Source organism: Myzus persicae, unplaced genomic scaffold (genome assembly GCF_001856785.1).
Source record: "Myzus persicae strain clone G006 unplaced genomic scaffold, MPER_G0061.0, whole genome shotgun sequence".
In the NCBI taxonomy this organism is placed as follows: domain Eukaryota; kingdom Metazoa; phylum Arthropoda; class Insecta; order Hemiptera; family Aphididae; genus Myzus; species Myzus persicae.
In genome coordinates, this window is record NW_019101886.1 from 655,210 (window position 1) to 680,144 (window position 24,935).

Consider the following 24,935-nt stretch of genomic DNA (forward strand, 5'->3'; position numbering starts at 1 on the left):
AGTTTATTTTATTGTTTGGTATCTATGAATAAGAAAAATTGCAATTAACTTAATTATAATATAAAAATATTAAGTTCAAAAAAATACAAAATTTGTTTGTTATTTTTTTTAAAATGTTTTATTTATTTATTTGTGGGATTATTGTATAATTTAGTTTTATAAAATGGTAAGTTTTTGTACATCAACTGTCAAAAGTTGCTGAATTAACGAGATGAATACCTTAATCTAACTTCATGACAAATATTTCCAAAAAATAAACAAATGACGTTTGAATACTTGGCTTATAGAAAATAAAACCAAAACTTTGTTGGTAAGTAGCATATATTTTATCAAAAACAGTAATTGACTCTAATGTAAATGTATGTTAATAAGTAGAAATTATCAATGTTTTTTATATTTTTATTTTTATAAGAAGTTTAATGCCTGTCTTATACCTTATGATCTGTTTTGACCATTTTATTTAGCTAAGCATGTAAATAATCAATAAATAAAATATTTCTACATTTTAGCCATTGTTAAATTTAAAAGTACTTGCAGTGCTTGGATTTTTTTATTTAGCTGTATTTGATCAGCACCATCTAATACATTAACTTAAACACCATTACAAAACAGTATTAATATTTATACATCAGATACCTACATTATATTTTAATGATGTTTAAGCAAAATCTTCAGCTTAACACTTTTCTTCATACAAATAATAACATTTATCATATATGTTATCCGGACTTTGTCTCCTAAAACTAAATCCGCAAGAATATTGTTCATGTGCTGGCATGGCTCTAAAAAATTGGTATAAAAATGAACAACAGAACACCCATTTGAACTGAAAACAACAAAATACTATATTAATTTAATAGACTTCAAAAATAAATTCAAAAATGTTTAACAAATAAAAAAACCTACATAATATAACATAGTATATAGTGATCTTTTTTTAAATTATTATTTTCTCCCTTGTTTACCTACATTGGGCTATACCAATAATTTTCAAATACAAAACAAAAAAATCAATTTAATTCTGAATCATTTACAGTATATTATATTAATCGAACATTTGAGTGTTGCATTTTAAGAACATTATTTGTTCAAAATACTGATCCATCATATTTGTTCTTTTTTTTGGTATTGTTGCACCACCAACACTTAACACTCTCTCTACTGATGCACTGCTAGGTAGTGGAGTATTCACAAATACCTGAAAACTAAGTACAAATGTTTTTGTAATATTACTACTAATAGTATAAGAAGTTCTCAACTAATCTTACTTTTTTGATAGTGGGTAAATTATGCAAACATTCTAAAGTCTTTGTTGGAGATGTGCCCAAAAATCTATATATTTCATCACTAACTGTTGATTTTTCCTCTCGGGAATTTAGTGAGGGTAAAAAAGGTAGATAAATTATCTTTCATTTGGTTATCTTCTACATCATTATTGTCATTATCACTGGTATATAAGTCATAACAGGCACTTTTTAAATATTCTGAGGCCAATTGTTTTTTATATCACTTTTAATCCATACTTTTTTAAATAGTGGGTGGCAGACTGCAGCAGTAATTAAAAATGTGTCCATCAAATAATCGGCAAACCTTGTTTTCATACCTAAAAAACAAAAATTATTATCATTTAAGTTTGTTTATTTTAGCCCATGAGTATATAAATATACTACACAGAAATATAAATATAAATAATAGATCAGCTGATTAAAATTTTACATTATACATCAGTAAGACTGTAAGAGTTAAGAGATACTATATATTTACTACTTAGTAATAAGTATTTACCAATAAAGTAATCCAAAAACAGCTAAAACGAAAAGAAATTAAATGTATACAATTTAAGTACTTGGATAAATAAGTTTAATGTATTTAAAAAATATTAATTATTACATACCATTAAGTATGGCAGTCACCAGAAGTTTCGTATAATTAGAAACTGTTTGATCACTTGTCATTGATTCATATTTATAAATTAATCCTTCAATTGTAGATAGGAGATGACCAAAGTACATGTTAGTATCACCCTGGAATAAATCCAAGCATATTGAAATTGGCCCCATAATTGTTTGATGTTGACACACAAAATCAATATCACTTCTATCAAATCTGAAAATATTCATACAAATTATAGATAAAATAATTAATAATTTTTTAGGATTTACAATTTACCTGCCAAAAGCAAATCTGTCCATTATTATTCTAAACTTAGGTTCATTATTTTTAATTTATTTATTAAGAAGCACCACTACATCAAACAGTGAATTCCAACGTGTCTTGTTGGGTGTAATTAAATAAACACCAAGATTTTGTAGAGTCCTAGAAAAAAACAAGTTATACAAATAAATTATTTTATTTTGTATTTAATTTGCACAAATTTGTAATTAATAATAAAAAATTAAACAAACATAATTTATTGAAATTTAAAATTGAAATTTGGGTATAGATAATATAAAATAGTTAATGCCAATCATATTCATACTTATATCTTAGAATATTTTTTTTCATATATTTTTATCATTTAAATCGAAAGAAAAATTTAATTTTTAAAATATGTATTACAACTCATACAAATTTGATTATGATTATTAAGTGTTAAACCTACTAACTAATAGTTTAGTCCTGATCACTATACTTACTCAAAATATATTCTTTTCGATAAAAATATTTTTAGTATTTTATAATTTAACTATATTAAACTATCTTAAATAAATGTTTAATTACCATTGTTGCTATTAAATTTATTTTGTGTGCACAACATTGATGGTGTTTTGGTAATGCAAATGGCAAATCATGGTCCTCATAATTTAGAATGTTCAAGTTGATTGCGTCGATTCCTTCTAAATCATCAACAACCGCATCGTTCACTAGCAATGTATCAGTATATAGTCATGTAATCATGTAAATATCAACTACTTTTATTAATGCTGCAACTAAAAACTATTTAATAAAACAAAAAATAAAAATAAACAATACACATTCTTACTTTGACTAGTTAATTTTTTGTTGTTCGAAAAATCTTCTAAAACTGGTGTTTTGTCTGGTTATTTATATCTGATTGTTTTAAAGACCTACCAGCATTATGCTTCAATGATCCATCATTGCATCTCTTTGAAGTGTTTATGTTCGCTGCATTATCAATGTGATCAATTTTCTTTAATATAGTTTGATGCTGTGTCTGAATAAAATGAAATAATATAATCTTTTACCTAACATTAGAAGTTTTGATAAATAATTTTCATTTTTTGATCAATGGCGCAATTGGGATTTATTTTTGAGGGGGGAGGGGGTTATTTATTTTATTTTATTTCATATACTTAAGAATACTAAAACTAGGCCCCTCTGAGATGACTCGTGTGGGGGCCCAGGAAAAAACATAATATAGAATAATGAGATCTATGATACATCTTAAGCACTTGAAATTTGACTTTTAAAATACTGTGCGCCACTGTTTTTTTATGTATTTTTGTAATATATTATGTATTTGTGTGGTATTTAAAATTAATTTAAGAGGATGCTACGCCCACATGTGGTGTCTGTCTTACAAGAGCGTAACATATCAAATTTTACGTTCAATAGATCACGTTGAGCTCAGCTAGCTTAAAAATTAGAGTGAATTGACCTCTCATTAAAACTAAAGGTAAGATTATTACAGAGGGCTTCTCATAGGCTTTTTATTATATTTTAATTTTAAAGAGAGTTATGAGCATTTAAAAATTGTAAATTGTTTGTATAACTTAAAATACTCATAACTATCTTTAAAATAAAAATATAATAAAAAGCCTACGAGAAGCCCTCCACAATAATCTTACCTTTAATTTTAATAAGAGGTCAATTCACTCTAATTTTTAAGCTAACTGAGCTTAACGTGATCTGCTGAACGGCCTGAATGTAAAATTTAATGTGTTACGCTCTTGTAAGACGGAGACAACATATATGGGTATAGCGTCCTCTTAACACACAAGATATTAGATGGGTCAACTGTCATAGGCAGGTATGAAATTAACATTGTACTTACACTTAAATGTTTTCTTATATTAGAGTTTGAACGTGAATCCACCTTGTAACACTTTGTATTGACACAACTTAAGCACTTCACTTCCAGCTTCTTGTAGGTAAAAAGTTATCCTCAATGACTCAAATATTTTTGATAATTTTACCAGGGTAAAATTGGTTCTTCTGTGCAACCTGATCGACTTCGCTTGAAGAATCACAATCACTCATTGTATTACAATTTTAAAAAATTTAAACAATGAAAATAAGAGTATACGGTTGATGCAATACAATTATGAACAATCTGTAGCAACGTCAAGCAGACAACAGCGAACACGATACGAATGATACGAACCCAAGTAATAAATATTATTGTAGTGTAAAACAGCGTAGAGGGCCATACATGCAATATTGTAATAGTACAACTGATTGTGCGCTAATGACCAATTGGCAATTGGTTATTTGTAATCCGTACACACAAAAATAATATTATTTTCTAATAAAATTATGAAAAAAAGATAATACCATGTTGCACATATTATTATGGTGCTTATTAATAGGCAATAGCCATTTTCATTTATTTATAGCAGAATCAGTAATCAGTCAAAATCTATGTTTAAGTTTATATAATATTTATAGATTTTAATGTCAACCAGTGCGCACCAGTATTCCAGACGGAACATACATTATGTCCACCAGACGCCAACAGTGCAGTCTCACTCAAGTCTCAGTCGGTGCAGTGTCAGTGTGGTGGAAAACGCTATAAAGGTCCCCACACACTGCCACGGCGGCGGTGGCGGTGGCGGTAAAAAGAGTCCGGACACAATTCACCGCCACCGCGGCGGCACCGCCAAGACAAAAGAATTTCACCGCCACCGCTGCAGTGTGTGGAGACCTTATTATTGTCTGAAGATGATATGATCAACGGCGAAAACTATGACATGCAGCAACAGGCTTACGAGCAAGATCAGGTAAAGCAATAAGTAATAACGCGTTCGAACACGGAACACTTTTGCATTTTTGCTGCCAGCACTTATCATTAAGACTCCTTCAAGCTGCGCTGAGGACGTAGAAACTTCAATGAACGGCCATATTCCTCCTAGCGAGCCATCGAGTTCACCGGTGATCTTGCCGCCGGCCCGGTTGTTCAATTGTGCGTGCCGCCTTGAAAATCTCGTGTGATCACGAGACTTGTGTTTTTGTCGTTGATGCAATCAGCCGGCATCATCAGAATCATAAGCAAGTAATCGACTTTTTGTTTTCCGTCTTACAGGTTGACCACAACGCAGCTTCGCGTACGTTCACCGCCCGAGTGCCTCCGCAGACCGCAATACTTCGTGTGATGTGATCACGATACGTGATAATATCGTATTTGTCATTGTTGTGATCAGCCGACATACCCAATTTGTCAAAATACCTACTCATCAATTATATTATTGTGCAGGCCATCAGGTTTTGCCGGTTTTGGTAACCTAACCTTAGGTACCCTAATCGTACCCTCATACTACATATTATGTTCAATGTTACTACGAAACGGTGTCGATAAGGAACGCAATTAGGTCATTCAGAGAAACACGGATTACGACCAATTACATTATCGCCGATTACGATAACGCTAATTGCCCATTGAATTTATACAGTCTAAAGGCCCGTTTCACATGGACGCGTATCATACGCGCGCGTTTCATACGTCGCGTTCAGAATTACGTTATTTATATTGACCGTTTCACATGCACGCGTATGAAACGCGACGCGTTTTTGGAAACGCGGGCGAAACGCATCCCCGTACGCGGCGCGTATCAAACGCGAGCGTACCGGTTATTACATGTAATGACAGGTTTCAAATAGACGCGTATCATACGCGCGCTGATCAAATATTGAAAAATGGTTTTCATATAACTTGTTTATAGTCTCCAGCAGTGCAGTTCTTCTCTTTTTCTTTTTAGACTTTTAAGACTTTTAAGACTTTTTAGACCTTTTAATACAGTAAAAATAAATTGATATTATATTCACTATGAATACAATGGACACTGAACTGATAATTATTGAGGTACAAAATCACCCTAATCTTTGGAACCACGCAGTCGAGGAATACAAAGATCGTGATTTGAAAAATAAAGCTTGGGAGGAGGTGACAAAAAAAATAGTGTCAACATATGACACTATGTCTAAAGCTGATCAAAAAAAAGCGGGTAAGTAAAACAAAAATTATTTAAGTATTTGTTCCATACTTAGTACAATATATTTAAGTATTTAAACATTTATTATACAAATTATTTAATTGAGTAAAAAACAATATGACACAATACCTATACACGCGTAATTATATCATACATTAACCCAAGTAAATTCATAAAACAAAATATCAAAGAAATGAACAGGAAGCTATTAAAAAAAAAATAGGTAAGTAATTAAATATATTTAAAAATAAACTTAAATGTAGGTATAGGTCTCATTAAAAAAAAATTATTTATTATTGTACTCGTATACTTAGAACCTCAATGTGTTTATCTTTTTAACTGTTATACTATAATTCAAATTCTTTTTAATACTTCATCAGATTTTATTAAATACATTTATCTTGCCATTCTAATTTTCCAGCATCACTTATAAAATAATTGGCAAACTTGTCTCTTATTGTATTACCACTTCTAGTCACATTATTATTTCGTATATTAACCTCGTTTACATTTTCTAAACCTTCAATGCTAAGAGTGTTTTCAAAATTAAATCCATCTCTAACGCGTATAAAATTATGCAGGATACAGCATGCTTTTACTATACATACGGCCAACTCAACATTCACATTCATTGGCTTATGAAAAATACGAAACTTATTAGATAATATTCCAAAACTACATTCAATATTTCTCCTTGCACGCGATAAACGATAGTTAAAAATTTTTTTTTTATAGTTTAAATTATTTCGAGCATACGGCCGTAAAATGTTTTTTGATAACCCAAAAGCTTCATCCGCAACTATTACGAATGGATAACTTTCATCGTAGTTTCCAGGAAAAGGCATTGGGTCAGGAATATTTAAAGTGTTATTTTCAAGCTTCTGGTAAAATGCGCAGTTTTTAAACACACTTGAATCGCAGAATTTCCCTTGCGCTCCGACATCCACAAAAGTGAAACAATAATTCGCGTCACAAATGGCCATCAAAACAATTGAAAAATAATGTTTATAGTTATAAAACAACGAGCCACTTTTTGTTGGCTTGATAACTCTTACATGCTTTCCGTCAAGGGTACCAATACAATTTGGAAAATTTGCCAATTTGTGATAACCATTTGCAATTTCTTTCCATTTATCTTCCGTAGGTTCAGCCATGCATTCAGTTTTGAGCTGCCAAATATTTTTACATACATCTTCAATGATACCACTTATTGTTGAGATACCCATACGATATGTGTAATGAAGATCAGTCATTGTATTTCCTGTTGCTAAATACCTAATCAATAAATAGGTATTACAAAAATTAAATTAAGTACCCATACGTATTTAGAGTTGGTAATTTATACAAAGTCAATGAATAAAAATATAGTTATATAATAAAAATTACTCATATCATAATTCATGATTATTATAAAAAAAAATATAATAATATTTAGCTTTTTTGCTTATAAACTGAACGAAAAATTGAGAAGTGCATGTCAAATATACTGTAGCGAAAACAATATGGTATTTTTTTCTTATAAATTATAACTAAAAATTAATAAATAATACAGGCTTTAGTCACATTATTTTTTATGATTTTATATGGTCAGTGGCATTATTATTAATATTATCTAAATAATATTTTTAGAAGTAAATTCATCATTCATTTGTACTTTAATGGGGGAATTATATAATATATGAAATACTTTTTTTCAAACAGTGGAAAAAGTTCAACAACGCTGGAAAAGTGCGAGAGACGCTAAAATCAGATCCATTGCATTAAAAAAAAAATTAAAATCTGGATCTGGAAGAAAAAATGTTAAAACCTACATGTATGACCAGCAACTACAATTTTTGGAATCTTTAACTCAACCCAATATGTAAGTGAAAATAGAATTCCGAAAACAAACTACATTGTATATATAAAATATATTGATATAGATAGAAATGCCTATATATTTTTTAAACTTCTTGGCTATAAAATGAGATACTTATGAAGCATATTGTTTTGAATTTCCAATCCTTAGTTATAAAATTTGAATATTTTATAAATTTTCAAGATTTTTGACCCAGCAAATACAATTTTATTGATATTTATAGAAAAAAAAAAACAAAAAAAAATTGAAAACTAAAAATGTCTGTTAACAGCACAAACATGTTAAAATATTTTGAAAATGTTATAAAGTATATAAAATTATAATAAAAACATCCAGCCAATATTTCATATATCTACGGTCATTTGTTTTAATTAGAGTTACACCAAAAACCAAAATCGATTTTGTCAAAAACTGATTTTGCGTACATTTTCCCAATTTTCCTTAAAAATGTAATTACTTACTTTTTAGCTTGTAAAATGTACAGTTTTTATAGCTAAAAATTTAGCCTTATGGATTTAGTTGTTAGTATATTATGCAAAATTGAATTAGTATACAAATACAATTTTCAGGACGGAATCTAACTTTAGCCCTAATCAAATTTCGGGAAATTCAGACAACGAAGAAATCAATTATGAATCGAACGGCGAAGATGACCCATTGGAAGACATTAATGTTACTTCCGATAGAGATCCTTGGGCGAGGAAGAGAAAAAGTACGTCAACACCAAAAAATCAAAAAAACAATTTTGAAGAAGATTTTCTCGCAGCGATTAGAGAGACTTCGATAGAAGATGAGGACAGATCTTTTTTTGAGTCTCTATTGCCAACTGTTCGTCAATTTAATACGGATCAAAAACTTCTTTTTCGTTCACGTATTCTAGCGTTAACAATGGAAATAAAAAATGGTCCCGGCCAGACTCCAAATTATCCTCCTATGTTTCAAAACTCTGTAAACCACAACGACCCTTTTTATTTTTCACATCAGCAGCAGTATTCACATTTTTTACCAATAAACTCGCAAATACAACAATCTTCTACGTCTATGCCCGATACCTCCTGCAACCTAACTTACCCATCAAATTCTTAATTATTTTTTTATAATTCACATAATATAATGTCTAAACAATTTAAAGATTATTTGTTTATTTTTATTGTTCATTTTGGGTTTACTTTAATTTTAATTTTATTTTCATTGGAAATGTTAGTTTTTATTTTATTTTAAATATTCTTTATCAAAAAAAGGACGTTTTGATTTAATTAATAAATACAATTTGTTTTGTTAATATAACACATAACTTTTATATTTTTATACTAAGTTACAAATATGTACATATTTCCATGTATAATAATAAATATTTTAATATTTTATTGCATTATGTAGGTACCTAAGCCGGCTAGACCTAAGACCTAACGTCATTATTTGTGTTAAGTTAGAATATGTTAATTAAAAAGAACTTGACATTATTTTATCAAAACTAAAATATAGGTAATTCAAATTTAAAACAAGCTTACCTCAATGTTACACACAATCGTTCTGCTGGAGTTATTGGTACTCTGATACAATATGAACGTTTTAAATTGTGTTCTAGTTTGTATAATAGTTCGTCAAAACTTTTGATTGACATCCGGAAATAATTGAAAAACTTATCTTCGTGCTCTCGGAGATCAGAAAACATCGTGGCAAATGCACCTTTTAAAGACCTTTGGGCTATCAAAGGGTGAACCCAAAGTCTTTTAGCACAATTTTTTTTAGCCATTTGTTTTTTTTTTAAATAATAATACCCCGTAAAAAGTATAAGCCGCTTTTCTCTTTGATTATTCATTTTTTATTTTAATTAACTTGTACTAAGTTGTATTAAGTGTTATTATAGGTGTTGTCTATACCGAAGTTAAACTTTAAATGACAAAATTTCCCCGGGGTCAGTTTGATCCGCGTTTCGCGTATGGTACGCATACATGTGAATACAACAGAGTGTCGCGTTTTGATACGCGTCGTATGCGCGTTTCATCAGCGCGCGTACGATACGCGTCCATGTGAAAAGGGCCTAAGATATCCAGATATAAATTGCAAATGATAACCATGAGTATCAAACGTTTTTATTCAGTTTCTATCTGTTCGCACCTCGCAGTCAGAGTTGTACGTCTTTTCCTTAGCAATGCCACCTACCGTGCCGCGTAAAGCTTTATATTTAATGAATGTAGAATGTATGTGTATAATACATATGTATATGTATAGTATTAATAAAGATTATACCTAATATGTACATATTATAAAATATAAAACGATACAAATGTACGTAAAAATTTTAATTTTTAAAACATTGAAACTTGTCTACAACGGACACGGACACCTGTCTATAACGGACAATTAGTTTGGTCCCGTGACCGTCCGTTATATACAGGTTTCACTGTATCAAACATTATAAAAAATAGCTATAAATTATTGTAGACGATTGAGATGGAAACATATATTTTCTGGTCCATAAATTCCATTATTTAAATTTAATAAAGGATAAATAAATTAAGCTACTTGGCAATTATATATAATTTATAAAAATGTAATGTTATACAAATAAATCATAGATATAATTATGAACTACCTATAAGCATTGATTAAATATACTACAAGGTATATTTAATCAATGCTATAAGGTATTAAAACAGAAAGAATGTTTTTAATGTAATGTTTTCGGGAGGAAACTTTGAACATAATATAATCATTAGGAAAAATCACAACTAAAGTACTACAATCGTTGTTGTTCATGAAATCATATAAGAACATGTTTGTTGATTGTTCAAAATAAAAACATAATCAATGGTCAATGCACATATATGTTGTCACATATCGGGTATCGACTTGTAGCCGTGTAGGTACATAATATTATGGAGGTAGAAATGTCGGACGACAGCGCTACAAGAGCACGGCCCGGAAGTGCACATAATAATAATAGTTATAACTTATAACTTATAATATTATGATGTACTATATGTAAATCCGGTCACTGTCCTCCGCCAACTGGATGAATCAATAGTTTTTAATTAGCTGAAATATGCAGGTCCGACAAAAATCAAGTTGGAAAGTCGTGATTTCACCGCAGGCATTGTAGTGCATCATTGTGACTTCAACTGGTGATACACCCGTCACCGCGGATTTGAACTAAAACGAACCCGCCGTTACTGCACCTGGCCAATATGTCATTATCGACGACATCTACATAATGTTAATATATTGACATGTCATGTCCCGTCTTCTGCCTTGACCAAGTGTGCGTCCAAGTGCCAGCCATGTCGCTATGTCGCGACGACCGTTTTTTTATAGCATCAAGTATTAATCTATTAATTATCCCGACGGTTTATGTCCGTTTTTGTTACATGTCCGCCTTAGCCGTAAGTGTCGTCTTAATTTCAATGTGCAATCGTATTTTGTTGTGGCACATTCCGCCTTGAGTGTTACTGTCGAATTTATACATTTTATCATCTTGTATGTGGTATGTCTCACGTTTGTTTGCGTTCCGTATCGCTGTGTTCTTGCATGCCGTTCTCATACAATGACAAGTAATCCGTCCACGCATCCCATATACCATGGTTTAGTGGTATACTACTGTCGTGTTCCGTTTTCGTCCTTTGTCGAGTCGGTCACGGTGTAACAGGATAGTCATGGTATCGGCCCACTGAGTTTCATTAAATTATATATTTCTATACTCATGTTTGTACTCATTTCTCATTGTAATAAAAAGAAAAAGTTACCACTTAACACTCATACCTGGCCCAAATTTTGAGTGGCCCACCGAGATTTCCTTGGTAGCTTGCCGATCCGACCATTGCCTGAATTGTTGAATGTCATACAATATGTTCTTCTGATGTATCCCGGGCGTTTTGTTTCATTCGAAGGTGTCAGCCTAATATCTGCCGTCGTATCGCGATACATATTGTTACATACAACATATTACATTTAATTCTTTAAATATTGGTTAGTGGTTACATAATCGATATACAAATTATAATATTACTACGAGACATTCCTTGCTTCTGCGACGGACCGCGCGTTTTTGTTACCATATTTTTGAAGGCCACACTACCACCCTCTTTGCCGACCTCGATTGGATGACCGTGTTATTATATATTTATAATATTAAAATAGTGATCCGTCCGACGTTAGATTATAATATAATATCGCACATGCTAGTGCCGTTTTTTCCAGTAAACACTATAAGCTAGTGCTTAGGGCGGCAAATAATTTTTAATATTACATTTTTACTATATGTAACTAGAACTAAAATAAAATGAAACTAATTATAAAATGTTTTTAGACCAACGGGATTGTGGTAATATTTATATTTTATGTTTTCCAATTTAATAATCATAGAGTTATATATTTTTATTATTCATCATTAAAATTTTAAGTAAAAAATAAAAAACTATAATTATTGCTTTAATAACATTTTTTAGACTAGAAAAATATTTATATCAAAAGGCTGCAAATTATTTAGTGCTTAAAGCGGCACAATGGTTAAATCCGGCACTGGCACATGCAGTAGGGAGTGCAATCGTGCATTATTTACGCTTGATCCTATGCTGTGTATTACAACGTGCCTTAGGTAAAAACGGACCAAGTCCCTCAAAGGCATAGGCGTAACTTAGACTCTAATCACGCGGGTGCAAAAATAATTTTCGACAATCTCTACACATTTTCATAATCTTCTTTAAATTTAATATTTATTATAAAACTTTTTTATCATTTTTACCACCATTCTTCATTTAATTAATTTTAAGCAAACATTTTTTGTATATACCTATACTATAAGTTTTATACCAAACTATAATAAAATTACTACTTTTTTTTAAACCATAATTAATATTTATAATTGTAAAAAAGTTCCAAAGAAACTTTATAGAAAACAACTTGTTTTAAGTTTTTATATTTTTTTTGTGTGTTTCTGTCATCACGGTTTCGGGCAGTAAAAGTCCTACTTGGGTAGGTACTACATCTATAATTAGTATTTAAATAAAATGTAAAAGTGTATGTGTTTTAAATTTATAAGCACTTATTATTTTTCGTTATTGTACAATATTATATTAAAATATATTCCTATAAATATAATATATCATATTATGTATATGTTACGGTCAAAGTGTCTAATTGTACTACAACGCCCGGACAATGTATTCAATGCCAAATTTCAATGGACAAAGTGGACAATTATACACTTTGCCCAGGCATTGCACAGAATGACCAGAGCACAGTGGGCAATTAAAATGGTATAAAACAATTTTTGTTATCTTAATAATTTACAATAATTTATTTTGTGAATATTAACTATTTTTTTAATTTTATTTTTGCAACTTAAGCTATCATGACATTTAGAAGTATATAGTCTACCTGCACCCCTACACTTACATTTATCTGTCTGGCATTGCCATTTACAGTTACACGTACACCGGTCATATCCTTGACCGCCAAGATTTGAAAATTTTCTATAGGCATTCTGAACATTAATTGTGTGTTAATGGTGTAAGTAAAACATATTTCGTTATAATATGTACATAGTGTTTACAAATTATATTAGAAATAGTGGATGGCATCGACTCCATTCGAAAAGAAGCCGGGCCCCTTCTTCCTATCTGCTATGATACGGATGGGTACTGGGCAGGTTAGCAGTATCCATCCGGTCCAAATATCTATGATTAGCAGCCAAGTCAGCAAAAATATCTTCAGTATCAATATTATACACTGGTGAATCTATAAAAATAAATATATTAAATTAATATAATATACATATACATGAGAACATTTTTAATATATTTACCTGTATCAGTATCAGCGTTGCAAAGTAAATGAGTATAAGTATTTAAATACTTTTTTCCGTATTGAATACTTTTTAAAATACTTTCATTTTTGAAGTGTTCGAACGGTATTTTAAATACATTTTTTTACTATTGAATATTATTTTATTGAATGCTTTTTTTTATTCTTTTAATTATTTATCTTTATTCCTTGTAAAATAATAATAATGTCATTATAATAATACACATATTTATCATTTATGAACAATTCGATATCGATTTAAGTTTTCGTCTTTAGTTTAAATTAAATAAATTATTTAAATATCTTTAGCTAAATATTTTTTACTCCGGGAAACCGTCTATTTATCGTCGACGAAGATCGCAACGGTACGTTATCGGTACCTACCAACATATATTATAGCGAAATATTATATGAACAATGTCGTAGTGTCGTACCCGTACTGCCTTACGTGTATACTGTGTACGGAGCATTGATTATAAAGGTTATATATAGGTATATATAGTATTTATAATCAATGGTAGTATGTATGTATTTTTGTTTGTTATGAAATTGTTGGATTACATTAATTATATCATAATTAATAATACACTTTTTTTTAATTTTTCAAAAGTCATTTTTAGGACTTGGAAATAAAAATTTCAAAAATCGGAGTTCCTTACGGAACCAGATATAACTCTCCTCTACAATTTTGTTCATAGGTGTTTTTACGATAAAACCACTCAGTAACCCATATTGAAACGCGCAAACTGCTAACATGTTTTTAAAAGAATTTTTCGAGTGATTTTTTTCCGTGACACAAACAGTATAACACCCACATTGGTGGTTTATCAGCTGCAGTCGTCCCGGTTTCGATGAAATTACGTAATAATATACTATTTTTAACTTATTACGAATTGGTTTTTACAAACAATATCACCAAAATCGATAGTCCATAATCGACGAATTTTAGTATTTTTGTTTTTCACCGCATATCGCAATCGCATTATCACATTGATTATTTCATATTTGTCATTTTGTCATTTGACTGGTTAACGGCTAACAAGTTAAATTATTATTAATTGACAATCATGTCTAAGAAATTATTTGTTGTGAATTAACACAGAATTGTCACTGACGACACTTTAAGTAGTCTAGGAAGTATAGCTACAGTTGAATCCACAAAATGTGTCGATTTGGTGCCTGAAACTTATGATCTAGGAACTTTACTGACTGGCCCAGCTCGTCCAGTACTTGAGGCAAGTATAAAACCAAATTTTTTTAAATGTTTTAGTTTATTGTATATTTATAACTTTAATTGATGTATTTTGTTCTTACTATAGTCGTATCCAAAAACTGGTTTTGGGAAACAAAACCATGGTTTTAATTCCGTTTATTACTCTAGGTCTAGATTTAATTGGCTAGAATATAGTATTTAACATGATGCTATTTACTGTTTTTGCTGTCGCAATTTAAGCGTATCAAGTGATAATAATGATTCTACATTTACGAGTATTGGATTCAACAACTGGGAAAAAGTAAGTATTTTTTTCAATTATGTATTACCTAATTATTTTTATCATATTTAAAAATGTTTATTATATTTAGTTATCCGGGTCAAGAGGAAAAAAAGGAAATAAACAGAGTAAACTGCATGGACATTCGACTAGTAAACAGCATTTAACTTGCATGGCCAAATGGGAAGCTTTTATACTTCAATCATAATAACAGGAAGTGTCCACTCTCAAGTAGCATTGAGCCACAAGCTTCTTGTAGAAAAAAATGTCCAATATATTAAAACTCTTGTTGATATAACATTTTTGAGCTGCCAGGGATTATCCTTTAGAAGACATGAAGAATCAAGGCTTTCACTAAATCAAGGTAACTAACTAAAATAATTGAACATATATTTTCAATTTAAATTTTTTCACTGCTAAAAGATTATCTAATAGGTACATAATATTATAACATTTAAAATACCATATACATTTTTCACCGCCTATAGACATAATATATTCTTGTTACAGGAAATTTTAAAGAAATTTGCAGTTTGATTTCAAAACACTCCAGAATTTACAGAAAAGTTTCAAAATACTACCAATTACACTAGTCATGCTATGCAAGATGAGTTGGCTAATTTATGTACTGAGAACATAGGACATAAAATTACAAAAGAAATTGAAGACATTAAAGTTTTTGGTATAATTTGTGATGAAGCTAGGTAAGAATCTAACGTTTAAATTAAAAGTATACAAAATTCAATTAAGTAAAGGTTTAACAATTATTTTGATTATAACCTATGAGAGAAGTTCTTTCACCACCTACTAACTGATTTTTTTAATTTTTATTTTAGGTGTTTTAAGCAAGAACAATTGTCTTTATATGTAAGGTATACTGTTGGCCTTAATATCGTAGAACGATTTCTAGAATTTATTGACGTTTCTGATAAACAAGATGCTGAATCCCTAAATGCCCATATATTTGCTTATCTTACTAAAAATAACATGGACATGTTTCATGTTGTGGCACAATCCTACGATGGAGCAAATGTAATGTCTGTAAAGTTCAATGGTGTTCAGGCTAAAATTAAAAATAAATTTCCATATGCCATTTATACCCATTATATGGTCCATCGTATAAATCTTGTAGTAATTGATATGTGCAAATATGTTAAGGTAAATTATAATTTGTTGTAAGTGTATGTTTAGTTGTTTTAGCTATATATTTTTTTTTTGGTATAGGAGACGGACTGTTTTTAATACTATTGAAGGGTTGTATATCCATTTTTCTCATCCAACTATTATATACATTTATAATATACATTATCATGCAAAAACAGTTGGGAATAAAAAGTATTCATATTGGTTGCTTAAGTGATGCTAGAGTGAACTGTCGGTTTAAGAACACAATTATAAAGCTATTATTAACGTTTTACAGGAAGAAACAGATAATCATACTGATAGAAATGCAAATGAAGCTTTAGGTAAATTATATAAAACATTTAAAATAATTGGATTATAATATTTTAATGTTTTTTTTCAAGGTATACTTACAAATATGTCAACAAGCTCATTTGTTGTTAATTTGTTTATTTAAAAAAATATATTGTCTAGAATAAATATTCTTTGCAACATGTTTTAAGAAAATAATGCAACACTAGGCAAAGCAGCAATTCTTATAAAGAGTATTTTACAAACTTTTGAAAATGGTAGATCTACTCTTGCTTTTAATAATTTATGGTTAGAAATCCAAGACTTTGCTAAAGACTACAATATTAATTTTGATATACCATTTCAAACACAAAGTAAATATTATTTAATAATTGTATAGTTAGGTGTAGACTGTAGAAAGTAAAAATTATAAGTATTTTTGTATTTTAGGATTAAAACGAATAAGAAGAGAACCCAATAGACTTAATGATTTTGTTTTGATTACTACTTCTGGTGCTGAAGAACCCAATGAAGTTGATAATGCTACTGCTGAAGATTATTTTCGCGTAAATGCATACTTTAAAGTTTGGAAATGGCTAAATCTATTGATAACTTTTTTAAACTGAACATTGGAAAAAGCAAATTCTTTATTGACCATTATAAGGTATACCTATACTGTAATTAATATAATTGTAGATTGATACATTATTCTAACTTTGTCTAATTGACTAACATAGTAACATCTCCTAAAATACCGTGATTTTCATACGTGAATTGGCTAATTTGATTAACCCACTTACTAATTCTACATTACACAAAATTTTAATAGTTGACTAAATTTAAATATTAATAATAAGTAGTAACACATTATGACTTATGTATACCTTTTTATTTTCTAGGATTTCTTAGATATCAATTGTTATAATTTAAAATCTGAAATTACTGTTGTAAAAAACTACTTAACATTAACAACTGGAAAAGATGATATCTCCTTAGAGGATTTGAAAACATGTATTGTTGTGAATGTCTACCCAAATATGTATAAGCTTCTAAAGGTGGCCTTAACTTAACCAATAAGTTCAGCCACTTGTGAACGCTCTTTTTCTGCAATGCGCCGAATAAAAACTAGGATGTGATTTTCAATGATTGAAAATAGATTCAATGACCTTTCTATTATAAATATTGAAAAAGATTAATAATATTGTTATAGTTGATGCTTTTTCAAATAAAAATCGATATATTGTGCTGAAATAAATATATTAGATACACTTATTATGTTATATACTTGACTTCTTTTTTTAACATCCTATATTAAATTGGTTATAATTCAATTAATTTAATGCAATTTCTGTTTAGAGTAAAATGTTCTTAAAGTAAAATGATTTTAAATTTTAAAGAATTACTCAATAATGTACTTCTCATTGGTATATTTCATGGATTTAAAAATCCACATTCGATCAAAGAATTTTTAAACCCATTTATTACTGATACCTTAGAAGTATTAAGAAGTGGTTTGAATGTAAATGGAACATGAATAAGTGTTCAAATTTCTAATGTAGTTTGTGATGCCCCTGCAAAGAGCTTTTTAAATATTTTAATGCTTATTTTGGGTGTACTTCTTGCATTGAAGAAGGAGATTATATGCAACGCCCAGTAGCTTAAATTGGAACAAATGCTCCATTAAGAACAAATGAAACTTTTAGAAATCAATCAAATGAAGAATATCACAAAGGTGATTCCCACTTACTCAAGTCACATATTAATATAATTAATGTACTTATAATGTTCATAGTGTAATTTATTACCCATCTTTACATTGTTGCATGAGCCACTTGATAACTTTACTTCATTTAGGTATGAAAACTATTTACAATATATAAAAAAATCTGTTAAATGCATAAAATACCCTCTGCAAGAAAATCATAATCAAATAGAGAAAAACAGCAGCTAATCAATACAAATTTGCATTTAATTTCAGTTTCTCCCATATTTACAAACAATTTGACCATCAAAGCCTCCCATTTTTAGGCATCTCAAGTAAACTCTATCAAAAGTGTATTTTTGAATGTATAAAGATTACGGAAGATGTTGTGTAAGAAAAATACCATTATTTTTTATGCCAAGATAATTCATTAATTACTGTACAATATATTATAAAACCTAAGGACAAACCACAAACCAATACATTTTATTTTAAACGTTTTTCAGAATGTTTGTAGTTAATACTAATGATTTATGTGATTTGTATTCAATTCATGAGAATGGTTTTAAGTTAAAATGTTTTTTAATTAAATTATCAAATAGTTACGCAATTATATCATCAAAATGTTATGAAATATTGTAAGCACTGTGAAACTTCAACGACTTACTATAATATGCTATACCTAAAAATGTTTTGTTAAAATGTTATCAACTATAGTCCATAATTATCCATGTTGTGCTGTATATGTGTTGATTTAATAACATAATAAATGCTTATTTTAAGTAATTTGTTTTCTGTTTTTTTGTTAATCTGCATTATTATTATATTTTAATAGGACTTATGAATCATATTAGTAGGTAAGTATTTGAGACACATTAAATGTATACCTATTAAAAAAATTATATCGTACTGAAGAATTGCATTAATGTCTACATGTATGTACATAATTAATACGTTTTATTTATTATCTATATCTGTTATAACTACCTATAGGCAATATAGCCTATATTATTATATTAAAAAAAAACATTTTTTTTATATAAATTGTAAGTTACATTGATGTTTTATGCAAATAATAACAAACATTATTTTTCTATTTTCACTGTAAAATTTTTGTAAATACAAAATAAAATGTAGGGTTGAAGTTTTTTTTTGTTAAATTTTAATGTTATTCTAAGGTTTTTCAACAACATGAATTAAACATTGTATTGATGTAAATAATTAAGTCATTAGAATATTGCGATAATGTTACATCAAGTTAGTTTTGGAGGATATTTATGGTTAATCTTATGTGTGAAAGTTATGGCTTTTTTAGTTATTGTATTTTGCTAATACTATTGACTGTAATCGAGTATTAGCCGGTTTCCCAGTACTTGCCAAGTACAACAACAATTAAAATATGGACAAGTAATTTGTGTAAAAATTGTTCCAACTACTGGTTTATTTGTTAAGTATCTATATACCTTAATAATTAGTATGTATGGTTAGGTTAGGTTATTATTATTATTGAATAAATTATAAAAAAAAAACCGTTAAGACGAAAGAATATAAAACCACCAATCGTCAGCAGGTAGTAGGTACCAAATATTGGCACATTCCACCTGCAGTTGTGAGAAAATGGTGACTGATAGCAACTAGCAAAAGCTTTGAGTCGTATGAAATTCACTCAAATCCGTGATAACTAAATATTGATAAGTCGTAAAACTTGATCGGTATACGTTGATTATTATTTTATTTGTATATGTACGGTACTACGATGTATTCAGCTACGCGTTAAATATGAATTAACGTCAACGCCGTGACATCACTGACATCATAAAAGTTTAAAAAGAACAATAATCATGATATCAAGAATGATAAAAATTGATACGGTTCTGTCCATATTTATTTCCTTATGAAACCGGCCCACTGGAATTCCCTGATTTAAGCCCTATAATGCAGAGCATAACGGCACACCAACATATTATTATGTATTTATGTGTAATAAGTAATTATTTTATACAATATACATACAAATATGTAAAATATATATCTGTTACACAATGTTACTTAATGACTAAACAAGAAAAAGAGGGAAAATAATTTGTTATCACCGAAATGTCTAAGCATCGTAATACGCGTGATGCGGGCATTCCGGAGCTATCATACCTATACGAGCACGACGCACACGCATTAGATCGGCACTAAGTATTCAGTAGTGTCCTGAGTAAATAAATTAAGATTAATTAATAGAGAGAATATAATACGAAGGTCGAAGGGTTACCGCGGTAAAAATGCAGTCCAGTTGTGGAAAACTCCAAACTGTAATCCAACATTGATACGTTTTTATAAAATTTTAATTTTATTCAGTTCGATATTATTTTTTGATAATTATTTTTTTTAAATTTAAAATCAGATTTGTCATCAAACAGTCAATGTGTGAAGCTGCACACAGTCTTTGAGCGCAGTAAACACAAACGACAAATTGTTCGATCACGATTAATATAACAAACAAAAACACGCTTATACTATTTTCATCGTTGATGCTTTATTAAAGCATTATATTTTAGGCTATGCTCGAATGAAAACGACGAGGGTGATGCGTCGATGTCACTGTTATGTGCGTATATATATATATATATTGTACAACAATAAAATTAAGCTATCGATGTGTAGACGATATGTGATCGGAGATAAACAACATAAAATGTATGTATATAACATCATAATGTGTTCCGCCGTCGAGCGTGAATAAAGCAGTCGTACTTTGTCAAAGCGTGGGATATGTGCCCTCGGTACCTGCAGCCGTAATACGCGACAGTCACATTAAGCGGCCGCTTAAGTGGTCCGGATAAGTCGCGCAGATCTGAGCAATGAGGTGGTGGCCGCGAACAGCGACGCTTGTTCTATCGGAAGCACGCGTACGGGGTACCGATTCTCACACATTTATTTCAATGATATCGTACCACACATAAACACCATGAGCAACGGCGCTATATCGTTTGAAATAATTTTTACGTTTGCTACAACCCGCCGGGGCCACGTATTGCGGCCACCAGTCATGGTATGGCGATATTTAATTTCAGACGAAACACAGTCACTCAAATATTTAAAATTTGAAAACAAACTATGAAGACAAACCGATAACGGTAATACAGTATATTAGGATGACATTCAATCACTCAATAATATGAAAACGTTCTTGTTTTACTCCACTAAAGTAGGCAAACTCATTATTACTCATACATACAGATCAGCCACAAGCGTACAACCGCGAACACCAAATCAAGGTAGGGCCGTTGTCGTATACAAAGTGATAGTCACCCGAACGACAACGCCAGTTCCATGGGGAGACCGTTCCTACATATATTCTCTTAAGTTAATTTTCATGAATTTGCACAAACATTCATACAAGAGCAACGACAAACAGCCAGATAACCCACTGCATGAGAAGATAAATACAATTTAGAAGGAAAAAAAACAATGCTTCGAAATAATTCAAAACATTTAAAAGAATAATTTTACGATTTTCATGTATCACACAATAGTTTGACGTTCGCACGAAAATATTATAACGGTTTGGATGGTCAAAATTCAATCTTTCTGCTTTTAAATCGATGAAACAGAAACGTCACTTTAGAAACTATTTTCTATAGTTTTACTAGTTCAAATTTACTAAATAGTGATTTTTTTTCCGCCAAAATAAAGTTTAACGATGCCGTAAGGTATCTGGAACAGATTTGAAGTTGAGTCGGAAACTCTTAAACCACAAAATTCAATATAAAGTAAAATTTATATTGAAATATCACTCTACAAGTGTCGATATAAGACCTATATGAAAAATTAACGAACAAATTCGGGTTTTTTTTTGTGTCAACGAACAGATCGTCGTTCATTAGAAAATATTATCACGGTTTGGATGGTCAAAATTCAATCTTTCTGCTTTAAAATCGATGAAACAGAAACGTCACTTTAGAAACTATTTTCTATCGTTTTACTAGTTCAAATTTACTAAATAGTGATTTTTTTTCTGCCAAAATAAAGTTTAACGATGCCGTAAGCTATCTGGAACAGATTTGAAGTTGAGTCGGGAACCCTTAAACCACAAAATTCAATATAAAGTAAAATTTGTGTTCAAATATCACTCTACAAGTGTCAATATAGGACCTATATGAAAAATGATTTTTGTAAAAATGAAATTAGTATTATTTAGTTGTCTTTCAAATTAGTATTGTGCGTATGTTTAAGCGTTTATAATAGAGTATTAGTATATATTTATTATTTAATAAGAGTCACAAAATATTTTGTGAAACAGATAGCTACTAGGTATTATATACTTAGTATTAATCAAAAAAATTAAATGATTACCTACAATTGTTTATATTTACATAATGTAGTAATTATACATTTAAATCCATCATGTAAAAACTGCCTATCTTCATATTATAGTAGAAATGAAATTATAAATTAAGCAAAGAGATAATATATGAATTGAAATAGTCGGATAATATTTCAACATAATTTTAACATAATAATATATATTTTGTTATGTTTAGATGTACCTACTTAAAATATAAGTTTTAACATAAGTAAAAAATATTATTTTTTGTGCTAAAAAAAATTGTATTCAAAAATTATTTTTTCCTTTTGAATTCTGTGATTGAAAAATATAAAAATTTTAACACGAAACTGCAGTTTATGGCAATTATTTTTTGACATAACAAAATCAAAATAGACTCAAATAAAGAAATGTAAAAAAATTAATAACAAAATAAATTAACTAACTTATTCCGTAATATGATAAATTAATTCTTTTATTTCATGTAAATTCAAAAAGAAATTTAATAAGTTAATGAAAATCCAAAATTAACTGGTTAAATTAAAAGGTTAAAGTAAAATTAGCTTTTTAACTTAACTTTAATTTTTTAACTCCTTAATGCCCTGCCTTGAATTTAGTTTTATTATTTTGAATGTCTATTGTTAGAGGTTCTCAAAGTTATAAAGTGTTATTTTAAATGTCTTGCATACTTATTTACCGTGAATTTTAGTTTTAAATTGTTAAACACCCATTATTAGTCGTGATTGGGGTTGGAGACACGTGTCTCCAGCCCCACCCATAGGAATTTGTTTCTGGCGGCCTAAATTTTGGCGTAGGTATTCCGAGACCTGTCATAGGAATTCATAGTAATGACGTACTAAATATTGGAATAAAAAAAATTGAGAAATTTCTGATGGGTTTGGCTGGGGACATGTATGTATATTCTCGTTTATTTGAATTTTATTGTTTGACGATCAACTAACTACTTGTGTCTAATACTAATTGTTAAAATAACAATTGAACTTTATAGGAAATTGATAACTTATGTCTAATAGGTATAAATAAAGATATTATGCTTACATATTGTGCTCCTTGCTCGACGGCCTTCTTCTGGAATCCGTTTACTTGTCACGCACTAAGGTCTGAGAGATAGGTGTCATGTGTGCTTTTTAGCATAAACCTACGTATAAGTATAGTGTATCGATTTGACAATTATGATGATTTATTTGTCTTCATAATGTCGATACACTATTTACGTGTGCTAGTTCTGATGTCCCCGCTTTCGGTTGTTTATTCATATTAATTGGAGTTTGTATTAAATCATTATTCGATCTTTAAGTAAGTTATATACAGTATATAAATCGAATAGCGTAGTGAAATCACACACTTTTGACACCTGAAAATGGTCCAATACGTCTGCAGAAATGTGGAGTTGATATCTGGTATCGGTGAAATTTGGACAGTGTTTACGACAACAATGTGTAGCATAATAATCAATAACAGAGGTTCCTTACTTCCCATCGGATGAGCGGACTAAATTATATTATAATATTATATCGTTTAAACACCAATTTAATCTAAATGGCACTGTGGCAGTCAATTATCTAGCTTAAATGTAAATCGAGACAGTTACAGTTAGCTAGGTAACGTGAAGCCGTTTAGACTATTAATAATTATTTCGTGATACGCACACCATATGACATGGCTGTATTATAGTATTTTTTAACCTATTCTGTATTATATGCGTCTTTATATTATAATGTGATATAGGTGATCGTTATATAAAAATATGTAATGTACATGCTAATCGTATACTATACGTAGGTATACCTATATATTATAATATTATAATGATATGTATTGGATATTTAGGGTGGTCCGTAATGTATGATATTATACAATTATTTATTGGCTACTAATTTAACCGTGCACCTATCATACAAGTAATACAAGTCGTACGCGATTATTATTAGTATGCATAATGTATAAGTATATTAAAGACATAATATAGTTGACTATAATAATATCATGTACGCGGTCGCGGCAGTCACCGGTATTTTATGACCTATAAACGTTTTACTTAATATAACAACTATATACAATTCGAGTGCAATTAACGGACACCCGGCGCGTGTGTGTGTGTTATATGTATATAAAATTGTAATAACATAGTGTATTTTAAAACGTATTATAAACG

At 29.7% G+C, this 24,935-nt stretch overlaps 4 protein-coding genes across 5 annotated transcripts; 2 read left to right on the forward strand and 2 right to left on the reverse strand.

Annotated features, from left to right (window-relative positions):
- Window positions 1-960: 960 nt before the first annotated feature.
- Window positions 961-3,162, reverse strand: LOC111030663. Of its 2 annotated transcripts, XR_002604123.1 has the most exons (5): window positions 2,722-3,162; window positions 2,170-2,316; window positions 1,895-2,106; window positions 1,269-1,603; window positions 961-1,205 (listed from the first exon to the last, which is right to left on the reverse strand). XR_002604123.1 is itself a non-coding variant. In XM_022310285.1 (4 exons), the coding sequence occupies exons 2-4, from the start codon at window positions 2,190-2,192 to the stop codon at window positions 1,476-1,478; spliced, it is 363 nt and encodes a 120-aa protein (XP_022165977.1). In that variant the 5' UTR covers window positions 2,193-2,316; window positions 2,722-3,162; the 3' UTR covers window positions 961-1,475. The 2 variants fall into 2 exon arrangements, 1 of the variants encoding a protein (XP_022165977.1); XM_022310285.1 differs by having other exon boundaries at window positions 961-1,603.
- Window positions 3,163-5,681: 2,519 nt separating this feature from the next.
- LOC111030681 lies at window positions 5,682-9,199 on the forward strand. The gene is made up of 3 exons (XM_022310313.1): window positions 5,682-6,182; window positions 7,872-8,031; window positions 8,598-9,199. The coding sequence occupies exons 1-3, from the start codon at window positions 6,005-6,007 to the stop codon at window positions 9,112-9,114; spliced, it is 855 nt and encodes a 284-aa protein (XP_022166005.1). The 5' UTR covers window positions 5,682-6,004; the 3' UTR covers window positions 9,115-9,199.
- Window positions 6,448-10,123, reverse strand: LOC111030680 (protein ALP1-like). The gene is made up of 2 exons (XM_022310312.1): window positions 9,540-10,123; window positions 6,448-7,445 (listed from the first exon to the last, which is right to left on the reverse strand). Exons 1-2 carry the CDS (start codon window positions 9,848-9,850, stop codon window positions 6,557-6,559), a joined length of 1,200 nt encoding a protein of 399 aa, XP_022166004.1. The 5' UTR covers window positions 9,851-10,123; the 3' UTR covers window positions 6,448-6,556.
- A 5,033-nt stretch (window positions 10,124-15,156) lies between these two features.
- On the forward strand, window positions 15,157-17,114 carry LOC111030679 (zinc finger MYM-type protein 1-like). Its single transcript, XM_022310311.1, has 6 exons — window positions 15,157-15,347; window positions 15,418-15,690; window positions 15,837-16,030; window positions 16,163-16,484; window positions 16,551-16,792; window positions 16,853-17,114. Exons 3-5 carry the CDS (start codon window positions 15,927-15,929, stop codon window positions 16,566-16,568), a joined length of 444 nt encoding a protein of 147 aa, XP_022166003.1. The 5' UTR covers window positions 15,157-15,347; window positions 15,418-15,690; window positions 15,837-15,926; the 3' UTR covers window positions 16,569-16,792; window positions 16,853-17,114.
- The last annotated feature ends 7,821 nt before the right edge of the window (window positions 17,115-24,935 follow it).

Excerpts from the sequence above, each read along its gene's own strand:
- LOC111030663 (XM_022310285.1), bottom strand. The coding sequence starts at position 2,192 with ATGGACAGATTTGCTTTTGGCAG. Across the intron at positions 2,107-2,169 it reads GACAGATTTGCTTTTGGCAG|ATTTGATAGAAGTGATATTG; the intron begins GTAAATTGTAAA and ends GAATATTTTCAG. Across the intron at positions 1,604-1,894 it reads GGTGACTGCCATACTTAATG|GTATGAAAACAAGGTTTGCC; the intron begins GTATGTAATAAT and ends TTTGTTTTTTAG.
- LOC111030681 (XM_022310313.1), top strand. The coding sequence starts at position 6,005 with ATGAATACAATGGACACTGAACTGATAATTATTGAGGTACAAAATCAC. Across the intron at positions 6,183-7,871 it reads AGCTGATCAAAAAAAAGCGG|TGGAAAAAGTTCAACAACGC; the intron begins GTAAGTAAAACA and ends TTTTTCAAACAG. Across the intron at positions 8,032-8,597 it reads TCTTTAACTCAACCCAATAT|GACGGAATCTAACTTTAGCC; the intron begins GTAAGTGAAAAT and ends TACAATTTTCAG.
- LOC111030680 (XM_022310312.1), bottom strand. The coding sequence starts at position 9,850 with ATGAATAATCAAAGAGAAAAGCGGCTTATACTTTTTACGGGGTATTAT. Across the intron at positions 7,446-9,539 it reads CGATTGTGTGTAACATTGAG|GTATTTAGCAACAGGAAATA; the intron begins GTAAGCTTGTTT and ends TTTATTGATTAG.
- LOC111030679 (XM_022310311.1), top strand. The coding sequence starts at position 15,927 with ATGCAAGATGAGTTGGCTAATTTATGTACTGAGAACATAGGACATAAA. Across the intron at positions 16,031-16,162 it reads ATAATTTGTGATGAAGCTAG|GTGTTTTAAGCAAGAACAAT; the intron begins GTAAGAATCTAA and ends TTTTTATTTTAG.